Source organism: Aquarana catesbeiana, linkage group LG11 (assembly GCF_042186555.1).
Source record: "Aquarana catesbeiana isolate 2022-GZ linkage group LG11, ASM4218655v1, whole genome shotgun sequence".
NCBI classification, from domain to species: domain Eukaryota; kingdom Metazoa; phylum Chordata; class Amphibia; order Anura; family Ranidae; genus Aquarana; species Aquarana catesbeiana.
The window spans coordinates 223,034,465-223,062,050 of record NC_133334.1 but is presented as its reverse complement, the minus strand read 5'-3'; the positions used below and the strand labels follow the sequence as shown (position 1 = coordinate 223,062,050).

Genomic DNA, 27,586 nt, shown 5'->3' with positions numbered 1-27,586 from the left:
GAAAATGCAGCTTTCAGAAAATATATAACATTTTTGGGTTTTAAGAAATGTTATCCCCAAGCCCAGACCAGGAACATGGGAGTCCCAGCATGTCCTGGCAGCCATAGCCTGGAGCTGGTGTGCTGCATGTCAGCAGGCCATGTGTCCTCCTGGGGGGGGGGGGGGGCAGGGTTTAGGGTTACTGCACAGTTTCCATGGTGACCGCTGCATCCGGCGCGCAGGGGTGAAAGGACAGTGGAGGTTTCCGGTATGCGGCTCCCGGAAGTGGTGTAGGAAAAGGTGGACCGGAGAAAAGATGGCGGCCGAGGAACCTGAGCGGCAGAAGTTGCAGTGTACTGACGGTGAGAGGAGATGCTGCGTGTGAATGTGTGAGGGGAGGAGGGGGCGGCCGCTGGAGCTTGTTCCCGGAGTGTGTCTACCTTCCCTCAGGGCTGAGTGTGAGGAGACCCGGCCGGCTCTTTGTATCGCTCGGCTCTGGGTGTCCTTGTGTCTCCACACCCCACCATCACCGGGCACTGCATGTATATACGGGGGGCCTGTGTGCTCAGTCCTCCCTGCCACCCTCATACATGACACTGCGCAATGTGGGGCTGAGCTGGGGGGAGGGTAGAATGTTCTGGTGGGGGACCCTCTATATTCTTCCTATGTGCAGAGTCTGTGGCACATTGCAGTGCATGCCCTAAGCCTAGGCTCACCCTTGTGTGTGGTGTTCATGCTCTTTGTATTACTAAGCCTAGGCTCACCCTTGTGTGTGGTGTTCATGCTCTTTGTATTACTAAGCCTAGGCTCACCCTTGTGTGTGGTGTTCATGCTCTTTGTATTACTAAGCCTAGGCTCACCCTTGTGTGTGGTGTTCATGCTCTTTGTATTACTAAGCCTAGGCTCACCCTTGTGTGTGGTGTTCATGCGCCTTTGTGTGGGCACTGCGGCCAATTTCTTGGAACGGCCTGCTGTAGCCCCAAGAAATGCGGGCTAAGAAGTTCCCAACCCCCGGTTTTAAAAAACATGGCTGCACGGAATCGCAGGCTGCTGTAGCACTGTGCAGTTTTGCACACAGCGTTTTACAATGTGTGGTGGCGTTCGAGCTACACGATTCTGGCCAAAATGAGAATCTCAATTTTTTTTTGCTTAGAACAAAAAGATCACGAATCTCGCGGCGTAAAATCTTTCACATTATACAAAAAAAAAAAAAATGGGCTAACTTTACTGGTTAGCTTTTTTTTTTTTTTTTTATTCATCAAAGTAATTTTCTTCCAAAAAAATTGCTTTTGAAAGACTGCTGCACAAATACAGTGCAACATAAAATATTGCAACAACCGCCATTTTATTCTCTAGGGCAGGGGTGTCAAACTCAATTTCATCATGGGCCACATCAGCATTATGATTGTCCTCAAAAGGGCCGGCTGTGTCTGTAAGATTAGATGTCCAGCGCATCCCCTCCCCTTACTTTAGATATCAAGAGCCACCCCACCATCAGACGTTGAGTCCCCCACTCTCCCTTACATCACAGTGTACCCCTCTTTCCTTATGCTGCTGGGAAGAAGCTGGATGCATTGCTTGAAAGCAGGGGTCTGGTTGGGGGCTGGAGCTCTCCTGCAGCTGCCGAGAGGTGCAAGGGCCACATGAAATGGTCTGGAGGGCCAGATTCGGCCCGCAGGCCTTGTGTTTGACACCTGTGCTCTAGGGTGTCTACTAAAAAATATATTATGTTTGGGCATTCTAAGTACAGTGGAACCTCGGATTACAAGCAAAATCTGTTCCAAGGCGTATGCTCTTAATCCAAAGTACTCACATATCAAAGCGAGTTTTCCCATTGAAGTCAATGGAAACGAAAATAATTAGCTCTGCATTGACTTCAATGGGATGCAATACCGCATGCGGCCAGAGGCGGAGGGCGGCGGCAATGCGACTGAGAGCCTCGGAAATTGCCCAAAAGGCCCAAGGACACTTCGGCTGACCTCGGAAAGACTTCCTACCTGAGATTTGCCGAGGTCAGCTGTGCTGTTTTCGGGCCTTTCCATGCATTTCCGAACGTGATGGTCGGCTCGGCCAAAAGCGGGACTGCACACCACTTTGGCCTGAATCGTGCTCGTATTGCGAGACAACACTCGCGAACCGAGTTACGATTTTTAAAAATACAGTGCTCGTATTGCGAAATGCTCATTAACCGCGTTACTCGCAATCCGAGGTTCCACTGTAATTTTCTAGCAAAAAAAATGATTTTAACTTGAAACCAACAAATGTCTGAAAAAGGTTTAATGTTTAAAAATAGCGCCTGCAAGGTGCCCTGAAAGAGCCGCTGCTGTGTCTCCAATGTGAAAGCCCCGAGGACTTTCACACTGGAGCGGTGCACTGGCAGCACACTAAAAAAAGTCCTGCTAGCAGCATCTTTGGAGCTGTACACTGCTCCTTCACTGCTCCTGCCCATTGAAATCAATGGGGCAGCGTGGATATGCCACCGGCCTAGCGCTTTGTGGTGTTCTTAACCTTTTCTTGGCAGATAGCAGGGAGGTAAAACCGCCCCGCTAGCGACCGAATACCGCCGCAAAAACGACGGTAAAGCGGCGCTAAAAATAGCGCCCTTTTTACCGCCGACTCCGCCCCAGTATGAAAGGGGCCTTACACACAGTCTATTCCATTGACAAATTGTTACAATGTTTATACTTAAGTTCAACTGATAAAGAATGTTTTGATTCTTGGCAGACTACCCAGTTTTCCTCTTCCTTTCTTTTGGCATCATTAAGAATTAGGCTCCATTCACCCATTATGCTTTGGGAAGCGCACACAGAAAAGTGTTTCTGTAGATGTTCCTGAAAACTCGCCAAAACCCGCGTTCCGCCTTGCAGAGCCATTATTTCAAAGGCTAGATAGGTTTACACCTGTGCAGGTGTTCGGGAATCACGCACCTTCCCGCATCCATCACCACCCGCAACCAAAATTCTGCTCTTTTACAGACCTGCGGGGCTGCCATTCTTCATTCCTAATGGTACTCCCATGCATCTAAATGCCCAGTGTGTTTGAGGGTGCAGTAAATGTTGCAAAAGTGCCATGCGATTTCCCTGCAACAACATTTTTAACCACTTCAATACCGGGCACTTATACACCTTCCTGCCCAGACCAATTTTCAGCTTTCAGCGCTGTCACACTTTGATAATTGCACAGTCATGCTACACTGTACCCAAGCTAAATTTTTATCATTTTGTACCCACAAATGGAGCTTTCTATTGGTGGTATTTGATCACCTCTGGGATTTTTAATTTCTGCTAAACAAATAAAAAAAGGGCCGAAAAATTTTGAAAAAAAACGTGTTTTTTGTTGTTGTTCCAGTTACAAAAGTTTGTAAATAAGTAAGTTTTTTTCCTTCACTGATGGGGCTGCACTGATAGGTGGCACTAATGGATGGTAATGATTGGCATCACTGGCATCCATTGTGGGCACTGATTGTTATCGCTGGTGACCATGGGTGGCATAACTTGTGCGCACCCCCCTGGGGGCGCGCATCGGCTTGTTACCCTGAAAGACATCATATGACGTCCGGTCAGGATAACACAACCACTTTGCCGACGTCATTTTGCTATATGGCAGGCGGCAAGTGGTTAAAAAGGTGCAGGTACCTTTTTCCTACGTTTTCCACAGGTACAGCAGCCCGTTCAAATAAAAGGACTGCTGTGCAAACACAGGCTGCACTGAACACACAGGTGTGAACTAAAGCTGTCCATACATTATACAATTTTCTTGTACAGTTTTCCTTTCGATTTACCAATTCCATATAATATGAGGTCAAACGTAAACACTTTCAAATTTGTATGCAATCAGGAAGACCCTTGCACTACATACAACAAAAAGGACACCACTCTAGGCAGATATCTCGTAATGCATCCCGCCTGAGGATGGAAACGGGTGCTGGCTCTGCATGTAGGAATGAATCGAAGGCTGGACGACAGCACTCTGTTAACACCTTTATTAAAGACCGTTTTAAAAATTCTTCTGGTACAAAGACATCAGAGGCACAGGATCAACGAAAAGCTGACATGTTTCACACCACTATGGGGTGCTTAGTCATAGCTATAACTAAGCACCCCATAGTGGTGTGAAACATGTCAGCTTGTCAGAGTGCGGTCGTCCAGCCTTTTCTTGGATTCAACCCTTGCACTACATAGTTGAATATAAGTCTAAAGGAAATTTAATAAGAAAATGGTATAGTCTATTGCCAGCTTTACTTTAGGCTTACACTTGTGCTTGTCAGTGCGGACACGTTTTCACAGGCACAGCAGTCCTTTTATTTGAATGGACTGCTGTGCCTGTGGGGAAAAAGGCCCTGACTCCTTTTGAAATACACCGCATATTCTAAAGCATGGGATTAATTCCTAATGGCACCCCCACAGTTCTGCTAAAGAGCAGCACATTTTGCCTGTGGGTTGGTGAACACGTGATTAGCACAGATTACTTGACCTGCATTTGTGTGAACCTAGCCTTAAAGTGATTCTCCACCCAAAAGGGGAAGCTCCGCTTGTCTGCCTCCTCCCTCCGCTGCCACATTTGGCACCTTTTGGGTGGGAGAGGGGAGCAGGTACCCTTTCCCACTTCCGGCTGAGTTCACCACAGCGAACTCGGCTGGAAGTTCAGCCCCACTTCTCGTTCCCCCGCAGCCAGCCTGTTCACAGAATGCAGCGCTCATGCACAGTAGGGAACCGGCTGTGAAGCCACAAGGCTTTGCTTCTGGTTTCCCTTAGTGGAGATGGCGGTGACAGCACCCGATATCCAATTGAAAAATCGGTTTGGATGAGGACACTGCCGTATTTTTGGACAGGTAAGTGTCCTTATATTAAAAGTCAGCAGCTACAGTGTTTGTAGATGCTGACTTTACATTTTCCCTGAAGGAGCCTGGAACTCCTCTTTAATGATATCCCAAATGCAGCTAGGAGACGTGTGACAAAATGTATGAAGCTCATTGCCAAAAAAGACGCAGGAGCTACTTGAGTACACTTAGGATAGTACATTCAAGTGCATGGGTTATGCTGTTGGAAAAACGCACAAGAAAAGTGCACATGCGTTTTGTGGCAGGTGTAAATGGGAGCTTAATAGCACCCCATATGTCTGCTAAAGAGCAGTGTGTTCAGCTTGTGAGTCGGTAACATGCACGATTATGCATGCATTCCTGGCCCACACCTATGTGAACTAAGGCTAAGGGCTTGTTTATGTGTTGCCATTCTTGCTGCCCATTTTAAAACCAGCCTATGATGGATTGCTTTTCAGAAGTTATATGTTTGCATGCAGTTTCACTGTGACCCCATTCACTTGAATAGGTTGCATTTGTCAGCACCACTGCTCGCTGTATGCAGCATGCTGTTTAATTTTTGCCGGGGGGCCCATTTACATGGCTGTACACTGCCCAGATCACTGTATTTATGTGGAGGATACAACCAGGTGTGTTCATTCAGCTGCGGTTGCTCATCCTGTACAAATCAATAACAGGCTAATACTGCCTGCATATAGTCACTTAAGGAGTAATTGCACACAGCTAGGGACAGGTAAGTGGCTCTGTACACAGACTATTTGCATCCAGGGAACTCCTCTGTCCCTAACCACAAGTAATCACTCCTTTGGTGATATCCCGTGGACAGCATCAAGCTAGCATTTATATGTACAGGGTAAGCAGCCGCAGTTGATTAACACCTGGCTGTACCCACTGCAGAAATATGCTGATCTGAGCGATGTAGTAGAGGAATGGTCAGAGACTGCTCTGCAGGAGTGGTGGGAGGCTAAAGTCACAGAATGGAAGACTAGGGACATGGTACTTAAAAAATTCCAGAAATTGCTATGTTATAGGCTCCTTTTACAAATCAACGCTCCCACTGCTAACTGCTGGAGGGATGCTCTTTAAAAAGGAAAGGGTCGCAGGTTGGGCACCAGGGCTCTAAGGGTTTGTTCATACCATGTGCCTTGGTCTGTGCAGTCCCTACACATGGACAATCCAAAAAAACAATTTTTTTTCTTTGTGTTGCACTAAAAAATTATGCAGGCAGCATTTTACTGCAAATTGACACCTGCGCCTAGGTGTGTAATTAAATGTTAATGGTAGTATAGGCAGCTGCTATATTTGCTATGCATTCAGGTGAGCCAGTTAAATATACAGACAGCGCTTGCTTAACCATAAACTGATGTGTAATGTCTCAACTACTGTGAAAATTACAACAAAAAAAATCAATCCATATTCCTATATGGAATACTATAAGGTGACCAGTAAAGTGCAAACAAAAAAAGTCACGTAGTGCAAACAAAAATAACACAAAAAGTCTTTGGCCCCTTTCACACGGGGCAGATCCGTTTTGACAGATTCCGCTAGCTCAGCTGAGCAGGCAGATGACCGGGTCCGTCTCCGCTCAGTGTGCGGAGACGGACCTGTCAGAGTTCTGTTCTCCTCTATGGGGAGATCGGATGAAAGCAGACCATCTGTCCGTTTTCATCAGACAGATGGTAAATAAGACCACCATCCGTCTGGATTTGGTGGACAGGATCAAATCAGATATCGGCGTATGTCAGCCGACACATGTCCGCTGACTTCTGCCGCTCCATAGGGCTGAATGGATGATCCGATCATGTCCGCCTGAAAAATGGACAGGTAAACCTGATTGGACAGCCTGTGTGAAATGGGCCTTTCTGACTATACACCACTATTGGCTTTTTTTTTTTTTTTTTCAGCCAGCGGGCAGTTACCGCATTTAGCGTTTAAAAACACAGCTTCTGAACGCATTTTTTGGGTTCCAAAAAAAGTCTCTAAACCCAACTGCCTAGAAACGACTATAAACGACCCTGTGAACATGTAGCGATAAGATAACACAGAGGAGAGTTCAGGAGCAGTTGAAAAAAATGCCCAACTGCTCCTAAACATCCATTTACTAGCAGCAGTGTACATGAGACCTTAGGCTTCATGTACACTGGCAGCTCCTAAACTTGAATTTAGGAGCTTTTGGCATTTTTTTTTTTTTTTTGCCAAAGTGCCTAAGCACAACTCTATAAAAGCCTATGTGTCAATGTACACATAGGCGTTAACACAGAAGTATAGGTTTTCTTTTTTTTTTCCTAATCATACTTGCCTAGGTGGATGCAGCATCAGACTGATGCTGCAGCTGTCCCCCGGCGTCTCTGCACTGAGAACCAAGCCACTGAACATCGCCGATGGCTCGGTTCTCACTCCTCTCCAAGAGGAGAGCTGCTTATTGTCAATCAGTGTCTCTCCTCTCTGCTTCTCCACGCTCATTGGACACAAAACAAAGAGTTCCCCTAGGTGGACTTTTCCGGCACTTGCAAAGGCAAAAAATAATAAGGTATATGAAAACCGAGAATGTTTGTACATAATAAAAAACATATAATTTTATTCGTATTGAACAGTACAATTAATAAAAACAAGCAATAGATATCTAGGGTAACATAGTAAAACTATATAGTAACCATGATATGCAACACAAAATAAGTTGTGATGAAAAGCTCTTCTCAAGCCCGACGCGTTTCGGGGTACTTAGTGTCTGTACAGTCCTTCTTCAGGGGCATAGTTGAGAGAGAAGGATTCATCTGGGCTGAAGATATACGATTGTTTGCTTGTGAGAATTTTTAAAAGCAAAGAAAGCCACGGAGGGAGGGCAGGGTATGGCAATAAGCAGTAGTATTGTAGCTAATGTAAATATTGGTATTTAGACGGTGAAAGATGCAGGTTGGTAGGCTGCAGTCACCATGGAGAAGTGTGACAGTACTCCCGTCCCGCCCGACCCGGGCGCGCGCAAGCCAGAGCGGCGTGCTGAGGTCACAGGAAGGCGTCTCTTAGATGGAAATAAAAGTGCATGCCGACAGCCTCACAACCAAGCGTCCAGCGTGTGTAGCGCCTATTGTTTTGTGTCTATAGATTATTGGACGTGGCACGGCTCCTTTCCCTAAACTAGTTGGTCACCCCTTTCTCTGTCTCCACGCTCATTGGAGCGCTGAGCTGTGGAGGTGCGGCTCGCAGAGACTGCCATCAGTCAAGGCAGCTGGCGGATCCAGGCTTCTGAAGTCGGGATGACGTGCTGCCTCGACTGATTGCAGTGACGTCAGTGGACTTCAGACAGCTCTCCGCTGAAAATGGGTCACAAGGAGTGCAAAACGAATTGCACTCCTGTGACCCAGAGGAGAAGCCCAGCCTAAAAAGCTCAGGCTGGACTTCTCCTTTTAAGCAGAGTTTAGGAGCTGCTGCAGTTAGGGGAGCTTTAACCTCCCTCTTCTGAACGTGGAAGAATCACGTTCAGGATAGGAATGTTTTGACCACCGGGCATGGGAAAATACATAAACGTGGCAAAAACGCAGTTTGTGTTTTTGCCGTGTTTTGTGTTTTCCCACGGCCACTGTCAGAGTAGGCTAGTGAAAATGTAGCCTTAGGGGTGAGCCTGCAGTAATGTGCAAGTAAGTTGTGAACATTTTCACATCATGGCAAGCGCTGCTGTAGACCCCAAACACACTTCTACTTTTCCAAGCTTCTAAAAAAATGACCAGATTGCTGTACCCTCTGCTAACAAGCTTCTATCCACACTGTGGTTTGAACACAACCTCTGGTGGTAGGTTGCCTTCATCCATGTTTGCAATCAAATGTTGGCTAAAATTCCCTAAAAACAGCAATGTGTGAGGCCAGAATGATGCTTACCTTGAACAACTTAAAAGGCAATCTTTTAATACACATTGCGTCAATTATTTGCAGCATGGAACAAAGCACCAGAGAGAAACCACACTTAGTGCTGGTTCACACCAGCGTGCGCTGTGAGATTGCACGTGTTTCGCACCTCAGTGCGATACAATGTCTGATATCGCATCGCATCGCATTTGGACCACACCAGAATCGGATCGCATGGATGTTCACACCCATGTGATCCATTTCATGTCCAAACTGTCCGTTCGCAGTTCGATATGCGAGCTGGAATGGGGGTGTCATTAACCATCTATTGACACTCCTGGCAGTTCGCATATGGCGGTGTGAACGGCTGTGCATGTCTGGTGCGATGCAGGAACCCGCAGTAGCTTTGCAGGGTTACCACATTGTACATGTGTGAACCGAGCCTCAGGCTTCATGTACATTACAGCTCCTAACCTTGAGTTTAGGAGATTTTGGCCTTTTTTTTTTTTTTTTTTAGTTGAAGCTTCTAAACTCATCTCCATAAAAGCCTATGTGTCAACATAGGCTTTTAGCAGAGTTAAGAGCTGCTGCGGTTAGGGGAGGTTCAACCTCCCTCTCCTGAATGTGGAAGAAATGCGTTGGAGATAGTAATGTTTGACTGCTGGCCTCCCTTATACTTACCTGAGCCCGTTGTGGATCCAACATTGCACAAGAGCAGCTTTTTCTCTCTCCTCACTGACTCAGACACAGTAGCGGCATCCTTTGGCTCCTGCTGCTTTCAATCACAGCCAGTGGGGAGGGGCTGAGCAGCATTGCGTGTGTGTCAATGGATACACAGAGTGCGGGTTGGGAGTGTGTCTGCATGAGTTCCCCCATAGCAAGCTGCACTCAGCAGGGGGGAAGAGCCAGGATTGTCGGCAGGGGACCCAAGAAGAGGAGGATCAGCGCTGGTCTATGCAAAACCATTGCATAGAGCAGGTAAGTATAATATGTTTGTTATTTTAAAAAAAGGATTAGATGTGAGAACTCCAGTGGGGGTTCCCACATATTGCTGTTAGAGACAGCCCCCATTGAAAGCAGTGGGAGACTGTCAGCTCCTGCAGCTATGCTCACACAGATGTATGCCGATTGTGGTTTTGTAAAAGGTCTGCTTTAAGAATGGATAATCCTAATAAACACAGTGAAAAACAAATGCTTCATTCATTGGGTAATGTACAGTATAAAGTTCAGACAATGAATATTTATTTTTGGTTAAAAAAAATAAAAAATAGGGTTATCAAAAGGTGATAATTGCAAAATGTTTGTGTGCATGAAAATACAAAGTCCCTTGATATATACAAAGATCAACAATTTCACATTCTGCTACCATCCTAGCGAAAGCATTTTGTAATGTGAATTTTTTGATCTTGGTATTTGTTGACTTTATAAAGCAAAAGAAAAAGCTTTGCCTGGAGTTTGGTCTTAAAGTGTATTTTTAGCCATTTTTTTTAGGATAGCGTATGGATGGTTTAGAACAGGGGTCCTCAAACTGCGGGCCGAATCCGGCCCTCCAGTGTTTCTTATCCGGCCCGCGGACTGCCCCTTTAACATCGCACCACTCCCCCTGCCCTCTGCTACTTTTATCACACAGGACGGGGAAACATGACAGGTCTGGACAAAGGACCTTTTGTGTTAAGAAGCAGGTGATTGATTCCTGGGACCGCCCCGATGCCTAGTAACCAATCACCTGCCTTTCACTTGCAAAGTCCCACCCTTTGTCCGGACTCACCATGCTTCGTGTCTTGTGTGATACAGGTAACAGGGGAGTGGAAGTGCTGTGTTATTATACAAGGGGCAGCAGTGTAATATCGAATGGGGCATCTGTGAGATGGGGGGCATCTGTGAGATGGGGGGGGCATCTGTGATGGGGGAGTCTGTTATGGGGGGATCTGTGATGGCGGAGTCTGTTATGGGGGGATCTGTGATGGCGGAGTCTGTTATGGGGGGGATCTGTGATATGGGGGGATCTGTGATAGCGGAGTCTGTTATGGGGAAAGTCTGTGATGGGGCGTCTGTTATGGGGGTATCTGTAAAGGGGGAAGTATGTGATATGGGGGAGTCTGTTATGGGGGAAATCTGTTATGTGGGGCTTTGTGATGGAGAGGAGTTTGTGTTGGGGGGCTTTGTGATGGGGGGATCTGTCATGGGGGGGCTTTGTTATGGGGTGAGTCTGTGATGGGGAGGGGGGGTCTGTGATTGGGAGTGGTTCTGTAATGAGGGGAGTCTGTGAAATACTGATAAGTTCATATTGATTACAATTGTTCTTTATTTTAAATATTGTACTGTTTTTTCCTGTTTTTTTTTTTTTTTTGCACTACAAATAAGATGTGTGCATAGGAATTAGTTCATATTTTTTTAAACTATAGTGCGGCCCCCCAACAGTCTGAGGGACCGTGAACTGGCCCCCTGTCTAAAAAATTTGAGGACCCCTGGTTTAGAACCCCTGTTGGGTCTCTATTTCCTCTAGGTAGATGCGCCTTCTCTATTTGTCTGCTGATTATTGTTCAAGAGACAGGAAGGCATGAGAAAATCCAAATCTTATGCCCCGTACACACGGTCGGATTTTCCGATGGAAAATGTGGGATAGGACCTTGTTGTCGGAAATTCCGACCGTGTGTAGGCTTCATCACACATTTTCCATCGGATTTTCCGACACACAAAGTTTGAGAGCAGGATATAAAGTTTTCCGACAACAAAATCCGTTGTCGAAAATTCCGATCGTGTGTACACAAATCCGACGCACAAAGTGCCACGCATGCTCAGAATAAATAAAGAGATGAAAGCTATTGGCCACTGCCCCGTTTATAGTCCCGACGTACGTGTTTTACGTCACCGCGTTTAGAACGATCGGATTTTCCGACAACTTTGTGTGACCGTGTGTACGCAAGACAAGTTTGAGCCAACATCCGTCGGAAAAAATCCTAGGATTTTGTTGTCGGAATGTCCGAACAAAGTCCGACCGTGTGTACGGGGCATTAGAGTGGTCACTAGATCAAGTGATGGAAATAAACCTTTCATGGGAAAACCTATTATGGTGAAAACTAAGAGAATTCCCCTTATATTTTGGATTTCCTCTCACTTCCTGCAAAAAAGGAAATCTTCCCATCCAGGCACATGCCACAGAAAATGTTTTTTATGGTTTCTAAATTCATCCATACCCAATTAAAAAAATAAACAACAAAAAAAAAGTTTTTTCTATACATAGTTTACGTGTGTGGGTGCATACTTAGTAATATATATCCATTTCAGGTATATCCTACCTCACAGAGTACTCCTTAAAATGTTACCTTATTTTCTATCCAGAAGTTCAATGCTATCTTTGTTAAAGTGGGAGTCCGGCGACCAATCTTCTTCTTTTTTTTTTTTTTTTTTTTTTTTTTTGGGTCATTGAGACACTTTGCTAATCCCAAAATAATACTCACAGTTTGGGTATAATATTTCTGCCTCTGTCTGTTTTCGTACTGAAGAATAACTTAAAAAATGTGATGCTGGCTGTTTCCATCTTGCTTGTGGGCATGTGAAGCCCAACAAGCATTGATTTCCTGGATGCGGTGAACGCTGTTCATTCACAGCTTGTTCACACGCATGATCATTGTTCCCGCACTGAATCTTGGGAAGCCTGACACTAAGCTCCCAGGAGACAGTGCGGCACCGGGGAAAGGCAATAAACACACCTACTCCCATGGGAGGAGAGACAGGAAGTGCCACAATAAAGTACAATATAAAGGTAATTACAGTGATAAAAAAAATTTTCGTGCGGCATTTGAACATATATGCAATTAACTGAAGGGGGTAAGATTAAGTTAAAAATTTGAGTGGAACCCCGCTTTAAGGCATTATACAGAGCCAGAATAAGATGCTGTCCCAGAATGACACAATCATGTCAGTCCTGATCCACAGTGGTTTTAATGTAGTTGGTTGAGTGTATCCCCCTTATCTTGTGGGCTGCACTGTGTAAGAACTAGAATCTGAGTGGTGAGAATACTTGTATTGCCTGCCTCACACCTTGTTGCTTTTTTAGGAATCTGTTGATAGTATTTTTGTAGGACAGAAGTGCATGGTTTCCTGCAAATCCTTGCAATGGTGTCATTGTTGTGATGATGTAGGTAATGTGCATTCACAGTACAATAGAATATTTGCAATTAATAAATGTTAATTTAAAAAAAAATTGACCCGTACATCTTTATTTAGATTCAGTTGTTCCCACGTAAGTTCAAGGCATGGAACATTTTGTTCAGTTGCTTAGTATATGACAAGGAAAATGTAAACCATTTCTGTTGAAATGTATGGATGTTTTTTTTTTTTTCCCTTTATCAGTTAACTGTACTAATCTTTTAATTTTTGCGTAGGTGTGAATTGCCTCACATATGACGAAGCTATTATTGCCCAGCAGGACCGAATACAGCAAGAGGTTAGTGTGACACAATATAGGATAACCGTGCATGAGAGCTGGGGCACATGGATTCTTTTATGCACTACTGTCATTGTAAGCTCACCTATGGGTTTTAACATTCGTTAAAGCCCAAATTCAGGAATTACAAAAAAAGAAAAACCCTTTCTGCAAGGTTTAGATGCTAGTTCTTTTAAGGGTTGAGGAATAAATTGTAATACTAGTTACTCCACACTCCAGTGTGTGATTGGTCCCCTAAAACCTCTTCCCTAAGATGCTGTAGGCTGCCGTTGCATGATGACGTCAAGTACAATGCAGAGCCTATAGTCCTTCATTGTACGTGAGAACAGTGAGGGACTACCTACAACCTGGAGCGGAGGAAAGTGCGGGAGTCTACTGGAGCAAGAAGTAAGGTAAGTATTCTATTTTAATTCTAATTCCTCAGAGTGAGGAGTAAGATAAGTATTCTATGTTCATTCTGATTCCTCAGAGAGAAAGTGACACTAAACAATATCCTTATTCTCCAAAAATAATCGATACACATCTACTACTTAGTGGCCCTGTAATCTATTTTTGTAGCTCATTGTGTCCTCCTTTTCAACCTCCCTTCTGTTTGTTTGGAACAAGCAGTGCATATTAGTTGCAGTCATATGCACTCTACAGATTCCATAGCCCCAGTCCAACTCAGCAAGCATAAGGGGTTGGCAATGTTCCTGCATACATGGACCATGGAGAATAAACGCAGCCACCCTCTAACAAGTAGTTAGATCACAGCAGCAAATAAAGGAATTTGGAGATTAGGATGAGGCTGAGGGTAATAGAAGGTACTTTTTGTCAATTAGAAAAATTAGCTGATGTTTCTGCAAATCAGTCTAACAATTTACAGTTTTTTGTTTTTTTTTTAAATGTTATCTTAGATTGCTGGACAGACTCCACTACTCTCAGATCGGTTGGACCTTTCTGTACTGTATCAGGAATATGCTCCAGAAGATCAGGTGTACCAAGGCAAAATTAAGGTAATATTACACTGTGCAAAGTTACTTTGATTTAGAGGTTCAGACAACCAAAGGATATAATTAAAGCCTAAGTTTGTAAAAAATTACAAACCGGGAAATATGCACAAGGGACATAAGTTAGTTAGTATGATGTGTCCTTTGTGTTGATTATTCTCCTTTAAGCCAAAATCTTGTTCTGTGCGGATATCTCTGCCCCTTTCATTCAGAGATCCAGTGTCATTCATAGAAGCTGTAATATGGCTTCTATGAATGGCAGATCTAGCAGGAAGGGGTGGGCATATTCAAGCTGTCTTGGTGAGAAGCTCCCGACAGCCCCTTAAAGCAGGGGTCCACCTATCTATCGTTTTTTTTTTTTTTTTTTGAGTTCATTCACAAACTTTTCTTCTCAGCATTACATACTGACATATTGTGTGTAATATGTCCGCCTGTGTCAGATTTCGTCGGAAAGAATAACTTATATTATTCACTGCAGGCGGTTTCCATCTTCATTGTGGGCATTTGAAGCCCACAAGCATTTATTTCCTGGATACAGTGAATGCTGTGCTCCCAGCATCCACTGCTCGTTCCCGCACATGCTCAGTGACATCCTGGGAAGCCTGAGACTAGCTCCCAGGAGTCTGGGAGAGGCTAGAAACACGCCTACTCCCACAGGAGGAGAACCAGGAAGTGCAAAGAAGAACAGAAAAATAAAAGGTAATTACGGCGATTTAAATTTTTTTAAACGGCATGTCAGCATCTAGGCAAGGAAGAGAATACATACAGATATTGTTCAAAATTTGGGTGGAACCCCGCTTTAACTGTAGTAACCCCCGCTGCATTGGAAGGATGCGAGGGTGGGGGGATGGTAAGACAGAGTAAGATTTCAGCTGAAAGGAGAAGAATCAACACAAGGGACACATCATCTTAACTGTAAATTGCATCCTTTGTGCTTTTTATCATTTGTAGTTTTAGCTAAAATTAGGCTTTAACAGAAATCACAGAGGGATGCATTATTCTTTGAGGTTCTTAGGATGTCAGGGTTTTTCTTACAAAACACTGTGGAAATCGGCATTATTAAATGGATATGTTATCGGTGGGTCTCTTAACTGCTTAGTCTTGCTGTCTATTGCCCTGCTAGGGAGAGTCATCCCTCTGTACAGGTTACCATTGTCAGTTATGGGGAATATTTCAGTGGGGACAAATTTTGGTGACAACTGTCTAAGATGGGAATCACCCCCACACTTTGTGGATATTTCTTTCCACTTCATGTTCTGTCTTCAAGACCGGAAGTGAAGAGAAATTTTCCCAGCAGGCCACAGAGACCATAAATATCCAGATGGCAGTTTAAACCCTTCCCACTACAAAAGGACACTTTGGCTATATGTGCATTTTAAGAAGTGCTAGACAACTACATTTTGGAGTTAAATGGTTTACTTCAAAACACACAATCTTTTTCCTTATTTTTCTTTTTAAACTTACTGTAAAAAAATTCTGAGTTCTGCCCTTAGTTCCATCCTAATATAGAAGTTTCATGTTTAAAATACAGATATGTAGAATGTTCCTTCTTTCTTTCCACATTTTCCAGATACCTAGGGCAAAAATGAAATCTTGAACTCTCCATTCCTTTTTAAAAGGTAACTAAAATTTCATTTTGGATAGAGTAAGGGAGGGTTTTATCCTGTTAGTTTTTTTTTTTTCCCATCTCTGTTCCATTGGGGAGATGTCCCTTCACTTCCTGTGTCATAGCCCAAAACAAATAGGAAATGAGAGGAAATCCCTGCAAAGCGAGGGAATCTTTTTGTGTTATCAAGGTCACCCGTACTGGTGTCCCCATTGGAATCGCCCAGTAAAAACTGCCAGATGTTCTTCTAATCCCTCTCTACTCTATTCAAAAAAAAAAAAAAAAGTTTTGCCTTTTAGTTAACCACATGTTGCCAAATCAGTGGTGTCCTCAATGCTGAGAAATACAGGCAGATACTTATCCATCATGCCATACCATCATGGAGGCATGTGATTTATTCTGCAGCAGAGCAAGGACCCCAAACATACAGCCAATGTCATGAAGAACTACCTTCAGCATAAATAAGAACCAGGAGGAGTCTCGGAAGTGATGGTTTGGCCCCCACAAAGCCCTGATCTCAACATCGAGTCTATCTGGGATTACATGAAGAGACAGAAAGATTTGAGGCAGCCTACATCCACAGAAGATCTCTGGTTAGTTTTCCTCCAAAATGTTTGGAGGAACAATCTAGCTACCCAGCTCCTTCAAAAACTTTGTGCAGATTTCTCTGGCCTCATGCACACAAGATGGTTTTTATAGCTGCTTCTAGGGGCATCTGACGTTAATTTATTTTTTTTCCCTGCCTCTAAATGCCCCTGCATTGTTAGCCTTTGTGTCCATGCACACATAGGCTTTTAGCAGCTTTTTAGAGGCAGGAAAAAAAACTCACTGCCAGTGCGTTCAGGAGCAGAGTTTGGGCAGAAAAAAAGCTTAAAGGTACTAAAAAGCTGCTAAACGTTAGTGCTTGAGCATTAATGAATTTCAATGATCAGAATAAATTCTTTATTTTGGCCAATTAAATGAATTGACGACTATAAAAGCTCCTCAAAGCCTGTAAAAGCTTTAGACACTTTTACAAGCTTCAGGCTTTTTTTCCCTGCTAAAACGCTGCTGGCTTCTAGGAGAGTTAAATGTCCTGTGTGCATGAGGTCTGACAATGCTTTCAGAAATAGAATGGGAAGCAAATGATCAAGCGAAACTTCACCCAAGATGATGGGGGTAGAGAGAGTAGAGTGGGTACTTGATTTTGACAGGTACCCGCTCTCACTTCTGGCAGAAGTTCTCCCCCCTTCCCCCCTCCTTCCCCCCTCCTTCCCCTGCAGCTTCTTGCGACGCGTCAAAGAGCCCAGGAGATTTCAGTATCATTCATGGGGCACAGTGCAGCTCACATATGCGCAGTGTTCAGCCAGCTGTGAAGCCGCAAGGAGTCAGTTGACTGCCCACAGTTAAGATGCCAGCGCCTTGACCTGAAGACCGCCAAAGAGGAGTAAGTGTCGGCACAGGAGGGGTCAGGCTACTTATATGAAAAATAAGGTAAGGCAGGTTTTCAGCTTTAACTTTATTTCTGCCACATAGATGGCCAATAGCCTCTTTTGTCACAGCATGCTGTAATAAAAAGGTTCTTTTTTTTAATGGGACATCAGAGGTCCATTAGACAGCTGGTGCTCCATTAGCTTCTTTTTCTCGAATCGTCTTCCAGGGCATCTCTTCCGAGAGATAGGCTCCTCCTGCCTCAAACAGAAAATGCATTAGTCCACCATTATAAATTTGTTAGCCTTACCTGCGTGCCTCAGTTGTTTGTGTTTCCTCCAGACCCACAGGAGCTGCAAAAACGTTTATTATTTTCCAAGTCTCTGTGCTTGTTGCAGGAGACTCCCTGTCCAGCATCCCATCCAGCCCAGTGGGCCTTGGGAGGGCGAGCAGGGGCAGCAATTTGAGCAAATCGCTCTGCCTGAGGTTTCACCCCTACAGAGGGGTCTGCAACCATCCCCCCCAAACTGGAGCGCATGCACTGGCATTCTCCCTGGGATACCGCTCTCCTTGCTGGTAGAGGGACCCGTTTGCGGCTTGCATCTGACCCCTAAATGGCCACGAGCGGCAGCCTGGCTGGAGGCTTCTGGCACAGCTTCTCTCCCGGTCCGACCCCCTGTCCGCCCCAGCCTGTTTACCGCTGCAATCGACGTCCACTGCACTCCCCAGTTTGCCCCGGCTCATCTCCCTCTTGGAGGCCCCACAGGTGTACGAAGATGGTGCTGATGCAGGAAACGCATTTCCGCCCATTCTCTCGAAGACTGGAAGCCTTCTAGGGAAACAATAGAGCGGGGCACTTCCGGTGACGTCATTTCTGGGCGGTGGCGAGAATTGAAAAAAAAAAAAAGAGAAAAGGGCAAAAAAATCAGTGGAAGTCCCCCTCCCTAATGGAAAGCCAGGAAGGAGGACACCAGCAGGAGCGGCATGTGCAGGTATGTCCACCAACCTGCACGGGGTCAGCTGGGGTGCGGGGCCGGAGCCTTCGCAGGAAGCAGTTAAAAAGGTCCCTATAAGCAGAGAATCCTGGTGGCTGACCATGTCTGACGCCTCTCCACCCTGCCCTGCAGATCCTGTAAGCCAGGACAGCTCCAAGGTAAGCCAGAGTACTCTGGAGTCACCCCTGTCTTTACCTCACTACAAATTTGGCTATTTACATGCAGTTTGATAACCGCGTAGCTCACGGGTACCTTTATGCTTGATTTCAGACAAGGACCCCAGAGGAAAGGAAAGCGAAAAACTGCAACAAAGCATGCGCTTCGTGCGGCCACCGTTTTCCACCTGATTGGAAAAAATCTTTATGCCAAAAATGCATAGACAAGATGGTGGCCAAAGAATCGCAAGGTTACCTAAAAGACCTGCTCAGCTCTTTCAAAAAAGAAATAAAGAGCACCATGGCACCCCTACGCTCAGCAATTGAGAAGTTAGAGACTCTGGCAAGTGCCAGTAAAACCAGTACCCCATCTATCAGCGGGACATGCGTCCCTTCGGGTAGCAGGGAGCAGGCAGAGCGGTAAGAGGAAGATTCTGATGAATCTGAGGATGGCCTATGCTCAGACTGCGGAGGAAGATCCGGCATCAGAGGGCAACTTATTTCCCTCAGAAGATACGGACAGCCTTCTAAAAGCTATAGCCGACACGCTGGGTTTCAAAGAGCAAAAAGCTGCAGAGCTTACCCTACATGACAAGATGTATAAAGGACTGCAGCCCAGGAAACCTAGAACATTTCCTGTACACCAAACTCTTAAAGACATTGTCAAAAAAGAGTGGGAAGAACCAGAGAAAAAACTCTTCATATCAGCAGCGGTCAAGCGCAGATATCCATTCTCAGAGACCGACACCAAAACCTTGGCTAAATGCCCCAAAGTGGATGCCTCTTTAGCAAGAGTCGCAAACAAATCCAACTTAGCTTTTGACGATGCGGGTACCTTAAGTGACCCCATGGATAAAAATATAGAAGCCCTTCCTAGGAGGGCCTGGGAAGCAGGGGCGGCAAACCTGAATACAGCGATGGCTTCCACCTGCACAGCCCACACCTTACTAATTTGGTTGACCCATCTACAAGAATTACTGGAAAGTGACACACCAAGAAAAGAATTAGTAAGAAACATCCCCACACTGACCAGAGCGGCAGCTTTTCTAGCAGATGCCTTGGCTGAAACGGTGAGAATATCTTCGAGGACCACAGCTCTAGTGAACTCAGCCCAAAGAGCCCTGTGGCAGAAGTCGTGGGAAGGTGATATCCCTTCCAAGAACAGACTATGCGGAATCCCATTCACAGGAGATCTGCTATTCGGGCCTGACCTAGAAACAGTGCTAGACAGGACGGCAGCAAAAAACAGGGGGTTTCCCCAAACTAAAAAGAAGCAAGGAAGACGCCCTTTCGGCAGTTCAAAAAATTCAACAAGCCGGGAGCAAAGAAGCACTGGGGACAGCAAAACAAAAAAGGCAAGGGTGAATTCATCCTCAAGCCCCCTAACCCAAAGAACAAAAAACAGCGACTGTCTTCAGGTGGGGGGCAGACTCGCAGCTTTTGCTCACCAGTGGATGAAAGCAACAGGGAACAAATTCATCCGCCGCACCATAGCGTAGGGCTACGCAGTAGAATTTTCCACCCGCCCCCCAACAAAGTACCTAGTAACCATCCTACCAAAGGATGAAGATCGGGCAAAGACCTTTCTGGAGTCCCTGGAAAACCTACTGAATCAAAGAGAAACAAACAGGGTTTTATTTGCATATCTTTGCAAAGAAAAAAACGTCAGGCAAGCTAAGGCTCATACTGAACCTCAAGCCACTCAACAGAAGAATAAAATAGAAAAAATCAGGATGGAGTCTATCCAGTCAGAAATATCTTACCACAAAGAACATTCATGGCCACAATAGACCTACAGGATGCCTACCTACATGTTCCCATAAGGGAAGGTCATCAAAAGTTCCTGAGGTTCGCTATTCAGGGACTGGCAACCACCCTACACCTGCAATATACAGCTCTTCCTTTCGGCATTTTTTCTGCGCCCAGGATCTTCTCAAAGATAATGGCAGAAGCTCTAAAGGGCTTAAGACAACAAGGCATTGGCGTCATACCGTACCTAGACGATCTACTGTTCTTTGCAGATTCAGTGGAGACCCTAGAGACCAACCTGCGCACAAGTATGTCCTATCTACAAAACCTGGGGTGGATAGTAAATACAGGAAAATCGCAGCTAACCCAAAGCCAGAGAGTTGTGTACTTGGGTTATGTACTGGACCCCAGACTAACCAAAACCTTCCTAATGGGGGAAAAAAAAAAACAAAAAAAAATCACACAGGCGATAGCCTCTCTAATGGGGACCAATTCCATCATGATCAGAGAAGGAATTACAGTATAAGGACTTATGACGTCTTCAATCCCAGCCATCACCTGGGCACAGATTCACATGAGACCTTTACAGAATCATATTCTGTCCCAGTGGGATGGCAACCACTCATCCCTAGACACGTCCATTTCTGTTCTGAACCCAGTCAAACAAACACTCCAATGGTGGCTCAACCCGCTCTGATATATCGAAGGGCCCAGATGGGCTCAATCCAACCCTGTCAGGATCACCACAGATGCCAGTGCCTTAGGTTGGGCAGCACACATGGAGGAGCTCTGCACGCAGGGGAAATGTAACTCCAAATGGTCCCAAGCCTCCTCAAACATGAGAGCTAAAAGCGATGGAGGAAGCATTAAAAGCCTTTCAACCAGAGATACAGGGGAGAGATGTAAGGGTTCAATCAGACAACGCCACGACGGTGGCATACCTAAACAGGCAAGGGTGGACAAAATCCCAAAGCTGACTGAAACAACTCTGTTATGGGCAGAAGCAAACATAAGATCAATATCGGGCATCCACCTGAAAGAAACGGGCAACACGCTGGCAGACTTCCTGAGCCGGAAGACTATAAAACAGAGTGGTCGCTAAACCAAGCAACCTTCTTGCAGATCATGCAAACGTGGGGGGTACCTGAGGTGGATCTATTTGCTTCCTAGGCAAACACAAAATCACCAACGTGCTTTTCACTGGATCCCACAGATGGCAACAGCGGAGTAGATGCTTTCAGACAAAGCTGGGGACAGCAGTTGTGTTATGCATTTTCTCCAACTGCCATAATACCAAGAGTGATTCAAAAAATCAAGGCAGAGAAAGCAACAGTGATACTCATAGCATCGCACTGGCCTCAAAGAGCATGGTTCAGCCACTTTAAGAACCTCAGCATCCAGCCACAACTGACACTGCCGGACCGTCCAGATCTCTTATCCCAGGGACCAGTCAACCATCCGGACCACAGAATCCTGAAGCTTTTGGCTTGGTTACTGAAAGGGTAAGATTACAAAACAAAGGGCTGTCTGACAGTGATCAACACCATCCTAGACAGCAGGAAACCCGTGACTAGAGCAATCTACGAGAAGGTGAGGAAAAAGTTTGTCTCCTGGAAATAAAAACAAACAGATTCCCGACAGAGGGATAATCCCGACGATTCTGGATTTCCTACAGGAAGGAGCAGACAAGAACTTCTCTCAGAGCACGCTTAAGGTACAAGTGGCAGCACTCTACTCCTTCATGGACACCAGACTTGCAGAGGATCCGCTGATAAAGCGACTAAGCAGAGCTAGACCTACAAAAATTGACAGAACTCCAACATATGGGATATGTCCACAGTACTCAGAGGGTTTCTCACTCCCCCATTCGAACCAATGGAAGACCGCTCAGGCAAAAATCTTACTTTAAAAACTGCATTTCCAGTAGCCCTGGTATCGTCCAGAAGAGTGAGCGAAATCCAAGCGCTTTCCATGATGGAACCATACTACCTGATACAAACATACAAAATTATTCTCTCGCCAGACCCGGCTTTTCTACCCAAAGTCTCTTCAGCATTCCATAGGACCCAAAATTTCATCATCCCATTGCTCCCAAAATCTATGGGCAGCAAGGAAAGAGACTGGGGAAGCTTTAGCTTACTGAGCGTTCCTTTGATGCTTTAATATAACTAAGGCACACAGGTAAGGCTAACAAATTTATAATGGTGAACTAATGTGTTTCCTGTTTCAGGGAGGAGTAGCCCATCTCTCGGACTCTGCCCTGGAAGACCTCTTAGAAAAAGTTACCAGGTACCTAACTCTGTTTTCTGGCCACAGCAGCCATGAAAATTGACAGTAAAACCCAGAAGTGACCTAATATACAAGCTATGTTTAAAATCCCATTCTACTAGCTGCCATTTATGAACAACACTGGTGGACAAGTCTTTGAAAAAGCACATCAAGGTATTTCAGGCTCCTCTAAGTGGCCAGGCTGTAAAAAAAAAATTTCACACATATGGTATACCCATACTGGAGAGAAATGGCAGAGTGTGTTTTGGGGTGTAACGTTAAGTTTGCACATTCTTTGGGCTAGGACTGTTGTAATAATTAAAGTGAATGTGCATGAGCGTCTCTGCTGTCTTGGGACTACCTCTCCTCATTGGCTAAGACAGCAGGAGCCATTGGCTCCCACTGCTGTCATTCACAGCAAGTGAGACCATGAGGAGTGCAGGGGGCGGGCTGAGCCGTAGCTCTGTCTTATGGAAGCTTAAAGCAGGGCTTGGGAGTGAGCACACACCAGTGCCCCCATAGGAAGCGGCTTGCATGAGGCCACTGGTCAAGGGGGAGAAGCCAGGAGCACCAGTGGGGGACCCGAGAAGATGAGGATAGTGACTGCTCTGTGCAAAACCACTGCACAGAACAGGTAAGTATAACATGTTCGTTTTTTTTATTGTTAAAAAGCCAAGTCTTTAATACCACTTCAAAATACCTTCAAAAGACTTGCCCCACCTATGTAAATATATATATATATATATATATATATATATATATATATATATATATATTTATATTTAATGATATAATGTAAATGAGGGTCTGCTTTCCAAAATGTGATAATTTTGTGGGGGCGTTTCTGCTGTCCTGGGACTAAAGAGCTTCAAGAAATGTGATGGGTATTTAGGCAATCAGATGCGTAATTTATTCCCATTGAAAGGCTAAGGTGCAACTTGGATTTTGGGCACCTCTGTGTCTAGGTAGCAAAGTATTATGCAAGTGGTATCCCTATACTCGTAAAGAGTAGAACAATATGTTTTGGGGTGTAAATCTAAGTTTGGCAACTTTGTAAAAAAAAAAAAAATCTAATACTTACCTTAATTTCCCAAAATTGTGGCAAAAAAATGATCACTTCAAAAAAACTCAATGCCTTCTATTAAATAACTGAGTGTCTACTTTCCAAAAATGTGTCATTTTGTAGGTGTTTGTACTGTCTTGGCATTTTAGGGCCTCAAATTGAATGGTTATACCATAGTTTGTAGACTTTATAACTTTCACAGTGGCTAAATATACACTTTTTTTTCATATAGGAATAAATAAACCCAGTGGTGATTAAATGGCACCACAAAAAGCTCTATCTTTCTTAGAAAAAAATATGGGTACAGTGTTCAAAACACTTCCAGTGTATAGAGCTATATCTTAAAGCCTACTTGTGCAGTGGATCATCAAAAGCAATGAAATAGCATTCTTCTCGTATGATTTATTGATGCAGCCCTCCTCAGATCAGGGAATCTAGTAGACAAGCGTAAAAGAGCACACGCCTAGTGCATTACCGAGGGTTCATTGTAAAAAAAAAACAAAAAAAAAAAACGAAACATACAGACGGATACTCACAAAAATAAATGTATACAAGAGTTGAATGACACTAAATCTCAATCCAATACATGTAGGGAGCTGCTGTTCACAGCACAGGGCTCTGCAAGAACAGCACGGGTATGCTGTTCTTTTAGAGCGCATGCGCCAGTGTCATCACTGGCGGCTTCACAAATAAATATCTCCTAAATGGTGCACCGTTTAGGAGATATTTACTATAGGCTTACCTATAGGTAAAAATCAACCATGAGAGTTTAAGCTCACTTTAGGAATTCAGAGGTGTGTAGCTTAACTATATAGGAGCCAGGGAACAATGCTGATGGTTCTTGTTGCGTCTTGCATGATACGGCGAGAAACATTTACTCTCCCTCTCCTACATCTCGTCACTTGCAATATACTGGTTAACATACATTTAGGTAGTAACAGAAAAAGTGATTGCAATGTATACAAAAGCTAAATTTAAGATGCATGTCACTAGTCTTGTTGTTGTTTTAGGATTTACACAGACGATATTCTCACATACGCCGAACGCGACCAGATGGAAATTGCTTTTATCGAGCATTTGGCTATTCGTACTTAGAAGCTTTATTGGAGGGAGGTCCTGACCTAACAAGGTAAGATAGAATTTTTTTTTTCTACATTTGCTTAGAAAGTGTCTTCACTTTCACTTTGGTTGTTTACTTGTACGGTTATCGCTGTGGGGCTCTTCTCTGTGATGAAACGTTCCCTTTATTCTGTGCACACTTCATCCTTCTATCTTCACCGCCTGTCTTTCCCTTTCACTTTTGAAGGTTTAAGGAAGTGTCACTGCACAGCAAGGAAGAGCTCATCAAACAAGGTTTTACAGAGTTTACTATAGAAGATTTTCACAATACGGTGAGCGCTGGCCTTGACAATGTTAATCAGACTGATCATCCCTAAGGCTTATTTGTTACTTTTAGATAATTCTGCATACGATTCTATTGTGTTTTTTGTAAATATTTTCATTTTGTAATTGATGCACGTCAGTGAGTGTATGTACTGCTTGCTTTAGAAAATGGCAGTTTTATATTATTTAATATGACCTCTAGTGTTCTTTTCCTTCTACTCTCTCAGTTCATGGATTTAATCGCTCTTGTGGAGAAGCGTCCTGCAGTGTCGGAGCTACTAGTTGCATTTAATGAGCAGACTGTTTCAGACTATGTGGTTGTCTATTTGCGTCTTCTGACATCTGGTCACCTGCAGAGAGAGAGTGTCTTCTACCAGCACTTTATAGAAGGGGGAAGAAGCGTCAAGGAATTCTGCCAGCAGGTAAAGAAAAGCTGCGCTTTGTTTTTCATAGCTCACCATCTCTTGGGAATAGTCTATCAAATGGCTTACTCCATTTCCTTTCTGTATTAGGGAAAACAATGGAAATATTTTGATGTGAAACTATATAGAAGTATTAGTGTACATTTAGTACTTTGCAGACATGTACCTTATCTGGATAGTAAAGCATACCGGCTGTGGGACTGCTATATTTTGTGGATAATAGAAGAGTTTAGGTTAACACTATGGAACTGTAACCGATCTTTCAGCAATCCACAGCAGTAAATAAAAAGGGATGTGCTGACTATTAAACCTATGCAGTCAGCATTCAGTTGGAGCAAGAAAGTATCCAAATACCTACTATCTACATTTAGTAGATGCTTTAAGTGCATTTCTAAAGAAAATATGTGTTTTATAACCACCCCAGGGTTTATCTTTATTCCCAGGATCTAACTCTGTTCTATTGTTTTCATTAAATGGAGACCTATGGTCAAACTTGCTGCCCTGCAGCCCATCCTATATCCTAGAAGTCATTAGATTTATTAGAAGTCTGAAAATACCTTCACTGCTGCCCTGAGACACAATAATGGCTGGCTCTGTGGCATTTTAGTCTATATGGAAAGTGCTAATCAGATTTATTACCTGTAAGCATTTGGTCAAAGTACCAGCTACTAGGAGGATCCCAGAGCAGCAGGGGAAGTGAAGGTAAGTATTCATGACCTTTCTTCTGTAAATGTTTTAATGTGTGTGCCTTGCAGTTGTAGAAAAAGTGGTTTTAATATCTTTTTTCCTTTTCTCTCCATCTGTCTTTTCTTTTTGTCTCTGCTGCTTTCCTCAACCATGGTGGTGTTTTCTTCTGTTTCTCTGCTTAGGAAGTGGAGCCCATGTGTAAGGAAAGTGATCACATCCACATCATTGCTCTCTCCCAGGCCTTGAATGTTTCCATCCAGGTTGAATATATGGACAGGGGTGAGGGGGGAAGCACAGTCACCCATGTGTTTCCGGAGGGATCAAATCCACAAGTTTTCCTGCTCTACCGACCTGGACACTACGACATTCTCTATAAGTGACCAATTCCGAATTGTTCAGCTCTTCCCCTACATGAAGTCATCTTCTATTCTCTTCAACTTCTGTGCTTTGACCTGCTTCCCCTTGTCTGTAAATTACCCCCTGTCTGTTACATTTTATCTCAGTGGAGCAAAATAAATGAATTCTACAGAGTGGTGAATGTATATATGTGCTGGTAATGCATGGGTAGTTGTGGGACGCAGAGGGCACCTGTCAATTTAGGTGAAATAATTTTGTTCATCATAGTGTTGTTCGTGCTCTTGGAAAAAATCAAAACACCAGAATGTTAGAAATGGAATCAAGAAAAGACGAGAAATATCTTCATCTACTTTCTCATCAACAGAGCCTCACATTTTTCTTTTGAATTTGTAATCCTTTGACAATCCAGTGTGTATTCATTATTAAGAGTTGTGTGCATAGTTGCTAATTTTGTGACACTAGTATTTCAGAATTCTCTGAACCTGAGAGTGTTTTGTTGGAGAGCTTGTAATTGCTATAAAACTTTGGTTAGTGCTTTAAAGGGGCACAAGTGGTAATAACTTTGAAATAAATTTTATTTAGCATTATGCTAAGTGTTACATTACCTTTACCCATTTTCTTTTGCTGGGAAGACTTGTACTACACTTCGTCTTTATTTCCTGTTTACAAGCCATTGTTTCTTTAAAGAGGAAGTAAACCAATTTTTTTTTCTTGCCTGCAAAGTAAAGGCATAATGTGCTAGTATGCATCGCATACTAGCACATTATGTAAAACTTACCTGCAAACAAAGCCTTTGTCATCCCCACTGGGCTGTGTGACTGGCCAGAGCCTCATGTCGTCAATCCCGCGTATGCGTGCGGGAGCCGCCGGTCAAGGCACAGCTCTGAAGAAACTGCACAGGCGGCCATTCCTTCAGAGCGCATGCACTGATTACCTCATCAACAGTATACAGTAAATATCTCCCAAACGGTGCAAGTTTAGGCAATATTTACAGTACCTATATGTACAAAGAATAAGGGAAAATTTGCTCCTCTTTAACCACTTCAGCCCCGGAAGATTTGGCTGCTCAATGACCAGGCCATTTTTTGCGATACGGCACTGCGTCGCTTTAACTGACAATTGCGCGGTCTTGTAACGTTGTACCCAAACAAAATTGACGTCCTTTTTTTCCCCACAAATATATTTCTTTTGGTGGTATTTGATCACCTCTGCGGTTTTTAGTTTTTGCGCTATAAACAAAACAGCAACAATTTTGAAAAAAACACAATATGCTTTACTTTTGCTATAATATCATTTTTTTTTTTTTTCCTCAGCTTAGGCCGATATGTATTCTACATATTTTTGGAAAAAAAAATTGCAATAAGTGTATATTGATTGGTTTGCGCAAAAGTTATAGCGTCTACAAAATAGGAGA

General features: G+C 44.1%; 1 protein-coding gene across 1 annotated transcript; it reads left to right on the top strand.

Moving 5' to 3' along the window:
- The first annotated feature begins 189 nt into the window (after positions 1-189).
- Positions 190-26,345, top strand: OTUB1 (OTU deubiquitinase, ubiquitin aldehyde binding 1). Its single transcript, XM_073605385.1, has 7 exons — positions 190-341; positions 13,027-13,088; positions 13,985-14,083; positions 24,334-24,452; positions 24,630-24,714; positions 24,934-25,128; positions 25,998-26,345. The coding sequence occupies exons 1-7, from the start codon at positions 296-298 to the stop codon at positions 26,193-26,195; spliced, it is 804 nt and encodes a 267-aa protein (XP_073461486.1). The 5' UTR covers positions 190-295; the 3' UTR covers positions 26,196-26,345.
- Positions 26,346-27,586: the final 1,241 nt, after the last annotated feature.

Bases quoted from the DNA above. Each gene is read 5' to 3' on its own strand.
- OTUB1 (XM_073605385.1), top strand. From the start codon at position 296: ATGGCGGCCGAGGAACCTGAGCGGCAGAAGTTGCAGTGTACTGACG. The intron at 24,715-24,933 runs GTGAGCGCTGGC...CTACTCTCTCAG, and splicing joins TAGAAGATTTTCACAATACG to TTCATGGATTTAATCGCTCT. The intron at 25,129-25,997 runs GTAAAGAAAAGC...TTCTCTGCTTAG, and splicing joins TCAAGGAATTCTGCCAGCAG to GAAGTGGAGCCCATGTGTAA.